This window comes from Dipodomys merriami, unplaced genomic scaffold (genome assembly GCF_024711535.1).
Source record: "Dipodomys merriami isolate MVZ:Mamm:240054 unplaced genomic scaffold, mDipMer1.0.p SCAF_5, whole genome shotgun sequence".
NCBI lineage: Eukaryota > Metazoa > Chordata > Mammalia > Rodentia > Heteromyidae > Dipodomys > Dipodomys merriami.
In genome coordinates this window covers 34,604,241-34,618,060 of record NW_027206068.1, presented here as the reverse complement: position 1 = coordinate 34,618,060, position 13,820 = coordinate 34,604,241, and the positions used below count along the sequence as shown (strand labels likewise).

The window sequence follows — 13,820 nt, the reverse complement described above, 5'->3', positions numbered from 1 at the left end:
CTGGTAGAAGAGAAAACCTTTTCCAATTCCCTTTCGTAGGAGAATTCTTTTCTCCATCCCTGCCTGCCAGTCACACAGAAATTTCTTAGACTCAAACCCTAAAAGTGCATGTGTGCTAGCAGATTTTCTCATCCTAATCACACCTCATACAAGATGCTAAAGGGAAATCTCAGGTTGTTTCCAATCTGTTCACCTCCCTAAAATGACTGCTTTGGATAAAATTGGAACTTGGCCAAATTTGCATTCAAGAAAATGACTGGCCCACTCAATTTCCCTCCTAAGTATCTCTGATTCCCTCTTGCTTAGAAACCAAAATGAGCTATACTATGATTTATGTGTCCAGAAAGGAAAAGCTACATCATAAGTACCAACATTATTTTAAATCATAACATCATCTTAGCTTTCTGGATCTTTGAAATACTTCATGTTCTATCTTCTACTTTAAAGGCTTCATTGAATTTCACTTCCTAATAGTTTTCTTGGCTGTTCTGCATGCTGGCATTTCTCTTTTAGCATCTCACAGTAAAATATTCATAGAAGTCAATCTTCCAAATTGTCTCCACAGCAAGTCCATATCGATTTATGTCATGGTTGGCATCAAAATAATTCCCAAATTTCATAAAGTATCTTTGGCAGTGCCATCTTTATGGTCCACTAAGCTATAAATTTAGTATTTTGTAGCAGTGTTATAAAGGCCTGTGTTTTACCCTCTTCCAACTACAAATCTGAGCATTTCACCCAGAGGAACTTTAAGATATGATGAATGAGCTGATGTCATCCTTAATAAAATCCCCAACTTCAATAAATTACCAAATTTTGTCAAGTCAGAAACGAACACAGAATATAAAATGTCTCAAAATTTTATATGCTGTTAAGCAAGAAAAACTCCTCAGGATGAGTAGTCTAATAAAAGATTGTGTCATGGGGAGAAGAATGAAAATGATTCAGTAGTAGCTAAATGATAAACTCCCATACAAATGAAGATAGTAAGGAAAGTTGTCTGCTTTAATAAAAATCATGGGAGAAAGGAAAATGGGGAAAATCCACTACTTAAAACATAAAGTAGTCCTTAAGAAAGTTTAGTTTTTTAGTTCCCACTACCAGGGTAGACACAACTCTTTAGATAGAAGGTTTAATATACGTAGGCATCAGGTTAGTAGTGTCACATATGTGGCAGAAATAAGGAAGAATTTCTTCTGGAAAAAGTAACTTCAACCCAGATCAAGGGAAATTATGATACCTTTTGATACCAGAGATACTAAAATGTAAATGGCTGTGCATCCTAGAATCAAGTCACTATCAGTATCATCTGTTATGATTGTCATCAATACTTTTGATGCTCTTCACTGGGGATGAGCAATCATTGTCTTCTGATGTTACCAGAGGCAAACAATCCATTTACACACATTAAATACGTATAACGTATAAACACATGTACATACAAATGAATAAGAGGTAGAATTATTTTGCTCTTCTTACTCCTTTTGGAGTTAAATATCTATTATTCCTTTTGGATTTAAATATCTAATCAGCGATCACCTGATTACACACTTAAAAATTAACTGTTTAAAAAGAAAGGATTTTAAGCTTGCAATGGTTTTCTTTAATTCCTCAAGTTATAAGGATTGCATACCATTAAAATACATATGCAGTTTTTAGTATTGTTTATGGGAGGATTCTGCTTCAGCAAATGGGTGTTTCTATTTCTTAGGGGGAAAGTAAATAAAATATTAAACTCTGTGTTTCCTGGTCTCTTTTGAAGTAAATGTTTCTATGATAATCTTCCTCTGTAATATATATACATTTTATATATATATATATATATATATATATATATATATCATTTGTGCTTTGTTTGGTAATCCATTGCTATAAAATCATGAAACTAAAGTATTCCAGATGCTCCATCCAGACAAATATTACATAAATACATACATACATTCATATATACATACATACATATATTGATGTATGGCTTTGTAAGTAAACAAGCCTCTGTTTGTCCTAACCTAAAAATTATTACAGCCTATGGCATCAAAAGATATCAAGTACAATTATTCAAATGGTTTCAAAGTTTGTTTTATTGCTTTGTTTTGTTTTCCTGTCCTGGGGCTTGGAGTCAGGGCCTAATCACTGTTCTTGAGCGTTTTGCTCAAAGCTAATACTCTACCACTGGAGCCACATCTCCATTTCTGACTTTGTGGTGGTTAATTGGAGATAAAATCTCATAAAATTCAAGCCATGATCCTCCCATCTCCACTTAATAAGTAACTAGGATGATAGGAATGAGACACTGGGGCCTGGCTTCACAATTCATTTAACAACACATTGGTTTCATCATTGTATTTTAAAAATAAGATGCTAGAGAATCTCACCAATAAAATAATTATGAATAATAAAATTTAAGTTCCCTGCTAATTTAAGTTATCTCCTAATATATCTATTGAACTATATACAGACAACCATATCTGAAGAACAAATTCATAAGAACCCATGAGTTCAAGAAAGATTCTAAAGTTCTAAATGATGTATCCTGATTGATAATCCCAAATACCAAAACATACCTTAATTTGGAGATCATAACAATATACATTGAATGTAACAAATTGGTATTTGTTGAAATTTTCTATAAGGTTTAATTGAGTCTTTTGAATTTATAAGTTGCTGCAACTTATATATATATATATATATATATATATATATATATATGTATATATGTGATATATATGTATATATATCACATTCTAGTAGGCAACTTAAGTCATAGACATTTATTGTAGAATCCATTCACAATCAGAAGAAACTAGTTGGAAGCATTGGAAAACTAATATGTTAATCATTATCTTGAGATACACACAGACACAAGATCCCTGTATATACGGTAATGTATTTAGTTCTTCTAAAGAATTTTAAATTATTGAATATTTTAGTAAATTTCTAAAAATAATACCTATTATATGAGAACATTAATTTGGTTGTTAGGCATTTTTAAAATAGGTAAAATATACATGGATGCCATTGATGAATGACATTTTGTCTTTCTTTAAATTTTTTCAATATTTTATTTTATCTTAAGAGGTACTGGTTAATCAGAAAAATGTCTTTCAAGTTATTGCTACTTAAATATATGTTTTTCATCCACTTGAAGTTAAGCAACAGACTTTTTTATTGATAAAACTCTTGTATTTATGGAAAAAAGGATCTAGAATCTAGTAAGCAACACTTAAATGATAATATTTTTATTTAAGTAGCACATTGCTACAACCTTTTAATTTTACCAAGACTTCATAGGCAACATTTGTTTTTCCTCTTTGCTTCAATAGTTACACTAAATATTATGGGGAAAAATATTAAAGGCAAAGCTCTTTTTTAAAAAAACTACCTGGAATTCGATTTTTTATGTAATTCCTATATTTTGTACATGACTCAAATATTTTAAAATAATTACACCCAGTTACCTCAATCTTAAATTAAGTTTAACTTTTATATTTATTATTTATAAAATTTAACTTTTAATAAGAGGGAAGACTTTAAATTCTAATATTAAAAGTCAGAAATTGAATGAACATAGGGTCTCCTACCTCATTCATCTCTGTCTTCTATCTGAAACTGAGTAGCCTAAGATTGTGACATTATTCAAATTTCAATCTTGGGAGACATTTATGGGGTTAAAATTGAGAATGAAATGAATGGAAAGCTGAAACATGATGCCTCTATTTTAGCTATAATGGGCAGGGAATCACATGCTAAATAAGGCCTTTAGCAACATGATATTTCTGGCCAAATGATGGATATCATGACTTTCTGTTGTTACAAAAGGAAGCAATTTATTTAACTTCTTACTTTCCTCCCATTCTTTCTGCTTTATTAGCCTCATTTAATTTTCATAAATTATCCCACTAAAAGAGGAAATGATTAATTGAAGATTGCTTTCTTAAAAACTTTTCTTGTCATCAACAGCTGCAACATATTTTAACATTCTTATCCAAGCTTTTAAAATAATTTTAATATTTAGCTGCTTTCTATTATTTTTAACTATTCAAACCCTGGAGAATTCATTATGTAAATTTTAAAACTTCACCCTTTTTTTGCTTACCCGTAGATTCCGTGATGAAAGATTAGATACAACACAGTTATAACTGTGAAACATATTTTGGAATTGGTTTTGATTGTGGATGCTTTCTTCCTGGATAGTTACAAACTACCTTTATACCTTTATTAATGTAGCTCTCTGGAGTTGTGAGGAAATATGTATGCTCCTTTTCAAATCTTTTTGTTTTCATTATGTGATATTTGGATTTTTTATTTTGGGTTTTTAAGTCATTTTCTGTTTCTCCCACATCTCAAATATCAACTTTGTAGCATTATTATAATAAATTTGTTGAAATGTCTCCATCCAGCAGTAGTTGGAAGAAATATTTTATCACAGTCAAAGATATTATTCCTATGCTTTATGACTAAACTTTAAAGTAAGTCTTATGCATAATCCTGATGTCTCTCTGTTTTGTGGATGGTGGTTACCTGAGATTTCATTTTTTAAACCCAGTGCAGTTATCTGCTTTGAATTCATAACTATCTTTCGCCTGGAATTACCAGAGCACATATTATGGTGGACACAAGTGTAACAGTTGTTGAATGCAAAATTCCATGTTCTGTAAAGAGATATGCAAAAATGGTGTTTTACTAAGTATTGAGGCAGCAATATTTTATTTGATGGCTTGAGATAGTATGATTAATTTTGGAAAAGATGCCACAATTGGATTCAGGCAAGGATATTCAATAAGAATCTTATGATGTGGATTAGCAATTTAAACTCACAGAAAAGCAATGTCACGACTGACATCCAACATGTGTATAACTATTACTGTGATTAGATGTTGTGCTAATCATTGATGTAGATGACGGTAGAGTGATAGAATGATAGAGTAGATACTAGATAGCTAGATACTCCTGACTCATCCAATGAAAAGGAGAAATGGAACCATAAAGTGCATTTCTGAGCTTCGAATCCATTGTTTAAAGAGAACCTCAACTATTTCTTAAAATTAAACCAGAAAGAATGTCCCCCAATGGGGAACATCAAGAAATCACTTCAGTGCAATGGACAGCACTCTCCAAAATACTGTGTTATACACACAGTGCCTAAGCCATGAAGTTTGCTTGTGGGCTCCCTTAGCATTGGCTAAAGAGAACAAAATAATAGCCATTTTTCATTAACACACTGATCCTTAGCAACTCCTTTCAGGTCAACTGATTCAATTCAGGGGGTGATTTTAGATTACACTCACCCTGAAATGTAGGATTTCACCTCTTTCAGAATATCTTTAATTAACAATATATCCTTGATTAAACTTTTTATTTGTATTGCATAACCATGGATTCAATATACAGTAAGAAAAAGTGCTTAGAGTACAGTACACTGTTATATGATGGTATATTTGAAAAAAAAGCAAAGACTTGGCATATGAGAAGACATTGCTGAAAATAATTCCCATTTTGAATTTGTTTTAAAAGAACGAGGAGTGTTGGAAGCAGAGAGAAGAAAAAGGAGAGAGAGTGAGCCTTCTTTTATTATTTTGAAATTTTTTATTTAGAAGTTATTACAATTGATACAATATTATATTTGAACAACAAAATATGAGGTTGCTTGTCTAAGGCAACTTGAAATAAGTCCTGATTCTATCTAAGTGCAAATATAAAGAATGTACAAATGTTTTGCTACACAGATATTAAAATGAACAGCTGAATCCAATGGAAATTTATTTTTTATGTTATGGCTGATGTCAGCAAATCCTAGCAAAACATAAAAGAGGAGAATCTTTAAGTAAAGAAATAAAAATAGTACCTCTGTGGGCTTACTACGATGCACAATTGTTATGACAGGCATGCAGCTTCACCGGCTACTAGCTAGAAGATATTTTTGTTTTTGTTTATACAAAGGAGAGAAAGGAAGCGCACACTTAAGATAGAATGAGATCTTAATGCATTAGCAAGATTAATCCCCAAAGCAAATTAATTGACACTAAGCCAATGAACCAAATGAAGCAACTGTAGTTACTTTGTTCATATAAGGAACAGTCTTAATGCCATTATATTTCTCAAAGAAGATCATAAAACATTAATACAATAAAATAAGTTTGTATAGATTCTTGTTTAAATCACTTATAACAGAATCAATTATAGAGATGTAGAAGATGAAATTTGTTTTAATGTAAGAAAATATTCTGTAAGAAAATGATTTTTTTCATTATTCTGGGAAAGGTTTGCTATCATTGAAAAAACTTTTAAAGAGAAAATTAAAAACAGAACAGGTTTTCCCTCTCAGAAATGTTTGGTTTAATTGGAAAGAAGCTCAAACTGTGGATTTTGAAAACAATGCACTCACTTTTACTGAAGGCCTCCTCTTTCTCACTATTTAAGGTACATGCTCTTTTTAGCCATATGTCTTGATGGATTTCAACAGATTTCTCTTTGAGAGAACTAACTTATGTGATAACAATTTAAACAGGTCAGATGGAAGACAAGTCAGTTATTACAATAAATTTCAAGATAAGGAAGACAGGCTTAGAGACATGGCTCCTGAGAGAGAAGAAGTTTGACTATTTCTGAATCTACTAGAGTTATCTCTAGTAACTAATGTTAAATACATTTTTAGAGAGACTAAATGAAAGGTGTATTACTAAGAAGAAAATCATTTCTTGTTCAGACAAATGAATATTATGTAAGAAATTTAAGAAAAATGTTTTCCATGTAAATAGTATGGATGACAGGACATTTTAATTATTATTCTAATAATTATATCTAATTATTCTAATTATTCATGGTATTTCCTGAACCAGAGAAGACTTTCCAGACACTGTTGGACACGGTTACCCAATTCACCTGGGAATAGTTGTCTTGCAAATGAGCACAACAGCATGCAGTATATTTATTCAAGTTAAGACACAGTAAGACTTTCAGAGGGGTCGTCATTGTAGATGATATATGTATCCAATATTTTTTTAAATGTGACTTAAGATCAGTATAACATTGCAATTTCTTTGCATTGCATTATTTCCTATTTCCATGGGATTTATATTTTCAATAAGAAGAAAGAGCTAATTCCCAATATTAGCCAGTTTATTCTATACCCAGGGCAACTTAAAAGCAGCCTCTGAAGTTGACATTCCTGGAGATAACAAAGGGTGATCTGGGGAAAGAAACTGCAGCAGGTGAGACTTAGGAGATGAGGGCTAGAACTGGATAGAGGCAGCCTTTTGGAAGGCTCTAAACCTACTGATAGCAAATCCTATGGGACCTGCTAGACATAAACATTAAGGTTATCAAGATAAGAGTAAAACTGTCACAGTGATGCCAAGAAAATGGTGGGGATACATTATTTAAATTAAAAACCTAGCTAGAGTTTGAAATAGAGAATAAACTTTTTTTATCTGTCTACACTGTCAGTTTTCTATGTATGTGAAATCAATTTATTATCTTCTAAACTAATTTAATGAGTTCCAGATTGTACAAGATGTCATAATGGAAACAAGATTACAGAACATAATGTGGAGTTATGTTCTCCAGAAGAGCTTTACCTAGATTCCCTGTGTCTTACATCTGATCTGAGCTCTGTTTCACTTACCACATTGTAAGAGGTTACATCAAGGGTAAAATAATAGAAAGTTAATCAGGAAACACATTTTGGTGTTGCTGCATTTTATTACATATCAGAGCATATTTGATGGCCTGATTTCTGAAAATAATAAAAGATGTGTCCTTTTCAAATAAAAACAATTGAAACCACATTGCATGATAATTATGCATCATTCTTCCAAGTGATCTCAAATGATTTGCACCAATCAACCTTCAGGGGGAAAAAAGTTGTGAATTATTGAGAGGTTACTGGTGGGAAGGATAAGCTTCCTGATCTTTCTCTTCTGTAAAATACTAGATAAATATTATTGATTTTTAAATTTAATTTTACAGATGAAGAACAAAAACACAGAAGCAAATTCATTTTTCAGAAACAGGTCCTTCTTTCCCAAAGTCCAATCCCAACCCTTTTCTTCTTGAGAATAGCAAACTACACACTGGCCCCATTATTCTGAGCATAGGGCTTGGGCTAAAAATAATCTATTAAGAGTATGTTCGTGGTGTAGATCCGTAGTCATAATATACACATTGCTGATTTTGTTAGTGTAATGCTATTTACTGGTAAACTAAACTCTGCATATGCTTTCTACAGTTTATTCTCTTCAGGTAGGCATTTGGGATCTGAAAGCTTATGTTTTTGACATTTCTGCCATCTTAAGTCAATTTGAAAACAACTTCCAGTTTTGAAATAACTTATCTCTGGCATTTCCATATAAATATTTTGGAAGGTTAAGATAACTTCTCTGACATTTCTTCATTTCATTTTCTTGTCACTGTCCAGATAATCACCATGGCCACAGCCTGGAGGAGAGAATCATCTATGGAGTAGAGAATAGTAGCACATTCTTGGAATGCAGTCCAAAGTCTCAGCGAGCTCTGGTTTACTGGCAATTCCAGAGGCGAGATGAAGAAAGAAAAGAAGAGGTACTGGACTATAATTCAGTCTGTTGTTCCAGTGTAACCTATACTGTTAAATAACCCTAGTATTGCTGTCTTGAAGGCAAGAAAACTACTAAAAACTCTCATCCTTATTCTTAACCAATCAATAACATATTGGTTACAAACATATTCTCTATGGACTGATTACATGAAAGATATGTGGTAGGAGTTAGAGAAACAAATTTGACCTGGTCAGAGTTTCTGCTTCCCAAGCAGTTTGGGAATACAATGTGGAGTCTCCTTATCTCTTAGTATACTTATTTCTTAGCAGTCATATAGACAAAGCAATTATTTTTATCTCTATTTCTGCATTTTAAAAATGGAATCTGTCCACTAATTTTAACTTTCCTTCAATTAAAAATTTTATTCTAAATTATTTTCCTTACCCACAAATTATTCCTCAAACGGAAGAATATGTCTTAGATTTAGGATAAATCAGTTGAGGTCCCAGTAGTTTAATCAAAGGCAGATATTTCTCTACTACAGATATAGTTTTCTCTTAGAAGTAAGCAAGTGCATATCAAAATTACCTGTGCAAGAGCTTCAAGTCTTTAACACCATTTTAAAGGCATTGAATAAGCTGGGTGCTGTGGCTCAAGACTGTAATTCTAGCTACTTGAGAGGCAGAAATTAAGAGATCTCAGATTGAGACCAGACTGGGCAAAAAGAACTCTTCAAAACTCCATCTAAGCCAGCGATTGGACACAATTAGTTCAGCTAGAGAGAAATGATCACAGCTGGTAGCAGTGACCAACAGATCTACAAGATGCTATGTCGAAAAATGAACTTTACAATTTAAGAGCATGGGGGGAGGGTGGTAGCTGAGGAGGTGGGAGGGAAGGGATAGTAGGGGAAAACAAAGGAGGAGGCAACAATGCTGGATAAGAAAGGTACTCATTACCTTGCTCATGTAACTGTAACCTCTTTTTACAGTACTTTCACAATAAAAAAAAATGTAAAAAAAAAAAGAAAAGAAATGTTGGTACCTGCTAAAATTTTGCCTGAGTCAATCTAAAATTTTACAGGCGTAGAGTTTCAGACTGTATATTTCTGTCAAGTATGTGTCTTTTACAATATTTTTTTCTATTAGATCAGAGTGGATGATCATATCATCAGGACAGAACAAGGACTCCTACTACGCAGTCTGCAGAGGAAAGATTCGGGCAAATATTTGTGCCATGCAGTGGAGCATGGGTTCATGCAAACACTTCTTAAAGTGACCCTGGAGGTCATTGACACAGAACATTTGGAAGAACTTCTTCATAGAGATGATGATGGAGATGGCTCTAAGACCAAAGAATTGTCCAACAGCATGACACCCAGCCAAAAGATCTGGTACAGAGACTTCATGCAGCTCATCAACCACCCCAACCTGAACACCATGGATGAGTTTTGTGAACAAGTTTGGAAAAGGGACCGAAAACAACGTCGGCAGAGGCCAGGACATTCTCAAGGGAACAGTAACAAATGGAAGCACTTGCAGGAAAATAAGAAAGGTAGAAACAGGAGGACCCACGAATTTGAGAGGGCCCCCAGGAGTGTCTAAGAAGCATTACCCTTGGAAACCTCAAACAAGTCGAAACTTGCCTAGACAATAACTGGAAATAAAATGCAATATACGTGAACTTTTTTTCATGGCATTATGTGGATGTTTACAATGGTGGGAAATTCAGCGGAGTTCCACCACTTATAAATTAAGTCCATGAGTTACTTTCCTACCAGGCTTTCTCCTTAATTCCAACACCTAATAGAGAACACAGGTGAGCTCGAAAGTTTGTTTCAGCAGACTTCATGTTTTCCTGGGAGATTTCATTGTACAGGTTTCATGTTCTTCTTTGCCTGAGAAATAAAAATGTCATTTGCCATATTGACATGAAAAAAAAACTGCATCAGCAAAGCCATTTTATTGAACTAGAATTTCAAAATAAACTGCATGGATTTACTAACTGATGAATATTCCCAAATGTGATTGGATTCAAGGATATTTTTGTCTACCAGCACTCGTGTTTGTATGTACTGGAGGAGTAACATAAGTAAAACGATACTGAATGAAATGGTCTGTGGAAATATTTTTAAAAAGGCATAAACCATCCATCATGCAGAAGAAAAAATGGAATACACTGATCTACTACTGATGTCTTCTTTCAGCTTTGACCTAAAGATGTATTTTATTAAAACCATAATTTAAATGTACCATGACAAATATGCAGTAAAAAATAGTTGTTTTCTAAGCTAGAGTAGGTTTCTTACAGTTATCGTGCTATATAGTTTGTTTTAAAAATTCCAATTGTATGCTGCTTTTTTCCACTTTTGTTTTCAGTTCTGTAGGTGAGATAACTGATATTTCTCTAGAGACACATCTACATCATTAACTGTTAATTCCTCAAATAAAGATATGAATTATACTTTATTTCTCTGAGGAAATCAAAGAAAAAGAAGCTGTTCACAACTCCCCTTCTTCAAGTATTATCTAAGTTAATTCTAGCATGTGTAATGTTCTTAGAAAAACCAGAAAATTAAGACAACATGAAAGGAAAGAAAAATCAGTTTATTAAATACATTTTATGACATTCAGTGGATAAATGAAAAGAAAGTTTCATCAGAGTTATAAGCACTGTCTTTGCATAGTATTAACAGAAAACATCTCTTAATTCTGTGCTTGAAATCACACGTGGTGGTTTGAGACATAAGACCTCTGTAATAATTCCAATAGAAATTATTTCAGTCAATATTTGATTTCGGAAATGAGAGAGGAATCAAACCTATGCAGAACATTATAAAATCATATTCCCCAACTGTTCCTTTCTGAGTCAGCTGCTTCTTATCTAACTTTGTTTGAACAAATTATACACACACACACACACACACACACACACACACACACACACACACACGCACACACATATATAAAGGTTATATGACTCTTCACATAAACAGGAGTGACACTTACACAAACTATTTTCCAGGACATAACCCACATTTAGAAAATGTAAACTTCTTTTCCTTTTCCCATAATAATTTAGAAAATAAAGTTTTTAAATTAAGAATCTCTTTGTTATCTGAAGATGATTCCTTGAGAATCATTGACGTCAAGATAACTATGATTTTCAGCATAATCCATTTTGTGCTCCGTGTTCACACTTCAGATATTCCTACCTACATCTTCACCAAGCACAAAAATGAAAATATATTATTGCTAATGAATGAAGTGACATTGAAATTTTAACTGTGGTGTCTTGGGATTTTAATTAACTCAGCATTAATTTCTCACCTCAGAACATATTGAATTGTTATTCCCTCTCAGCTGAAATGTTTCACAGATGGGAGTTCATGTTTCAGTTTTAATGACTATTCAAATAAACAATTTGTTGACATTTATTTCAAATAAAAACCTTAAAATTCATCAGATTTTAGGTTCAATTGACTAATCAGGGTGTTGCTTTGGGAAGTGTGTCCTCAAATGAAAGATGAATTTTAAATTGTTTGAAGAACACTCACCTATAAATAAAATAGTGCTTGAAATATAAATCAAAGAACAGAATGCTTCAAATATAGGGCCTATTTTTATTTTGGTATATTTGTCTTAACGATACTAAAATTCAGTGTTGTATTTCATTCTAAGCTAATTTCATTCCAAACAAATTTGTTTGTAATAGAAATATCTTATTTCTTCTGGTCCTTAACAATGAAGGATTTGCAGGGATAGAGATTGTATGACACCCTCATGGAAGCCTTCCAAAATCTAAATGCATTTTGTTTAACATTATGGAATATCAATAGAAAAATATCCTTCAATTAAAAGTATCAGAAACAAACAAATCTATTAGCATGTCTTTATAAACCATGAGGTCCACATTTTTAAAGAAAATTATAGAAGTAACTTACAGACAAATAATTCCCATTACCATCATAATCTTCTGCCAATATGTATTGAGAGAGGGTAGTTTGCACGAAAAAGAACTAGTGTCCCATTAAATAATTCAGTTTTCATAGACTTTGGCATATGCATGTAAAATAAGAACTTGGCTAAGAGACTCAAGAAGTGAGTCTTGGGCAGTTTATAACAGCCATCTTCATGTATGAAAACGGTGTATCACAACTGAGGAATTGCTATGCCCCTTTGAAATCAAATGTAAAATGTTAACGCATGCAAATGCACACACTTTATGCTTATTTTTTGTATGATTTAGTGACTTTTAATGGTATGTGCTTAATACATTTGCTACCTACACATTAGGCAAAAGAAATGTAAATAATTTTGAAAAGAAGAACAGTGTAAAATACAAGTCTCTCTAAACACTCCATTTTAGTGTATTGAATCTTATTTTAAATGCAAGATTTGCCCACACAGGGGACAAAAGTGGCTTCTGTACTATTTAGGGGCAGAAGATATGTGCCCATTCAGTAAGCATGCTTCTTGCCAGGTAGCAAGTATGTTCCATATCTGTATCTGTCACTGCCTTTCAGATGGGAACGAGAAAACTGAAGAGAAATGTAATGAAACTGCTGCTGTAAATTATTCCTTCTAGCATGTATTCACTTGCTAAATACACATTTCTTCAAAATATTTGAATTCAGATGTCTTTACTGTTCCCTGTACCATATGGTGTTAAGGAACATAAGCTTAGACAAATTTGGGAAGCACAGTCAGGTTGCTGCATAATTAGATAGCAGATTTCTTCATTGTAGTCATCTGTATACTGGATTCTATATTTATGGTAATGATGTGAATTTTATGCCCTTTAAATTAAATATTGCTTGCTTTATGTCATACCAGAAAAGAAAATATGGGGATGAAGCTTTATAGTGTTATCATTATAATAAACAGTTTGCTTTCATTCAGGAGCTAAGAAATGCTAGATGATTAGCACAGGGAAGCTTTTACTAATATGGAGTCACTGCTATAACTTTATTTAAAGAATTCTATATCTCATGAATTCATTTTTTACATAATTTCAATTTAATAGAAATCTGTTCATTTTCAAATCTATTATATTTCAACTTAACAGAAATATACCATGGTTTCAAAAATGAACTTAACAAATTGAATTTAACATCACCTCGTTGTATGATAAAATGTTATCAATAAGCTATCCTAATGCCAATGGCACCCATGGTTTTACTTTAACCTTCTCCAAAATAGTTATTTCAAAGTCGATGTTAATATTTGCAAAAAATGTTTTCATACAGAAGAAAACATTAATCTATTCATAATCTACTTAATTCATTGCTGCATGATTGCTTTA

The 13,820-nt window shown here is 32.6% G+C and overlaps 1 protein-coding gene across 3 annotated transcripts in view; it reads left to right on the top strand.

The window, feature by feature from the left end:
• Sema3a (semaphorin 3A) overlaps nucleotides 1-13,494 on the top strand; it is a 318,416-nt gene extending 304,922 nt beyond the window's left edge. For all 3 annotated transcript variants that reach the window (XM_069996371.1, XM_069996370.1, XM_069996372.1), the window contains 2 exons: nucleotides 8,417-8,559; nucleotides 9,665-13,494. In XM_069996371.1, the coding sequence (XP_069852472.1) occupies nucleotides 8,417-8,559; nucleotides 9,665-10,120 (599 nt within the window). In that variant the 3' untranslated portion in view covers nucleotides 10,121-13,494. The remainder of the gene's footprint in view (nucleotides 1-8,416; nucleotides 8,560-9,664) is intronic.
• The last annotated feature ends 326 nt before the right edge of the window (nucleotides 13,495-13,820 follow it).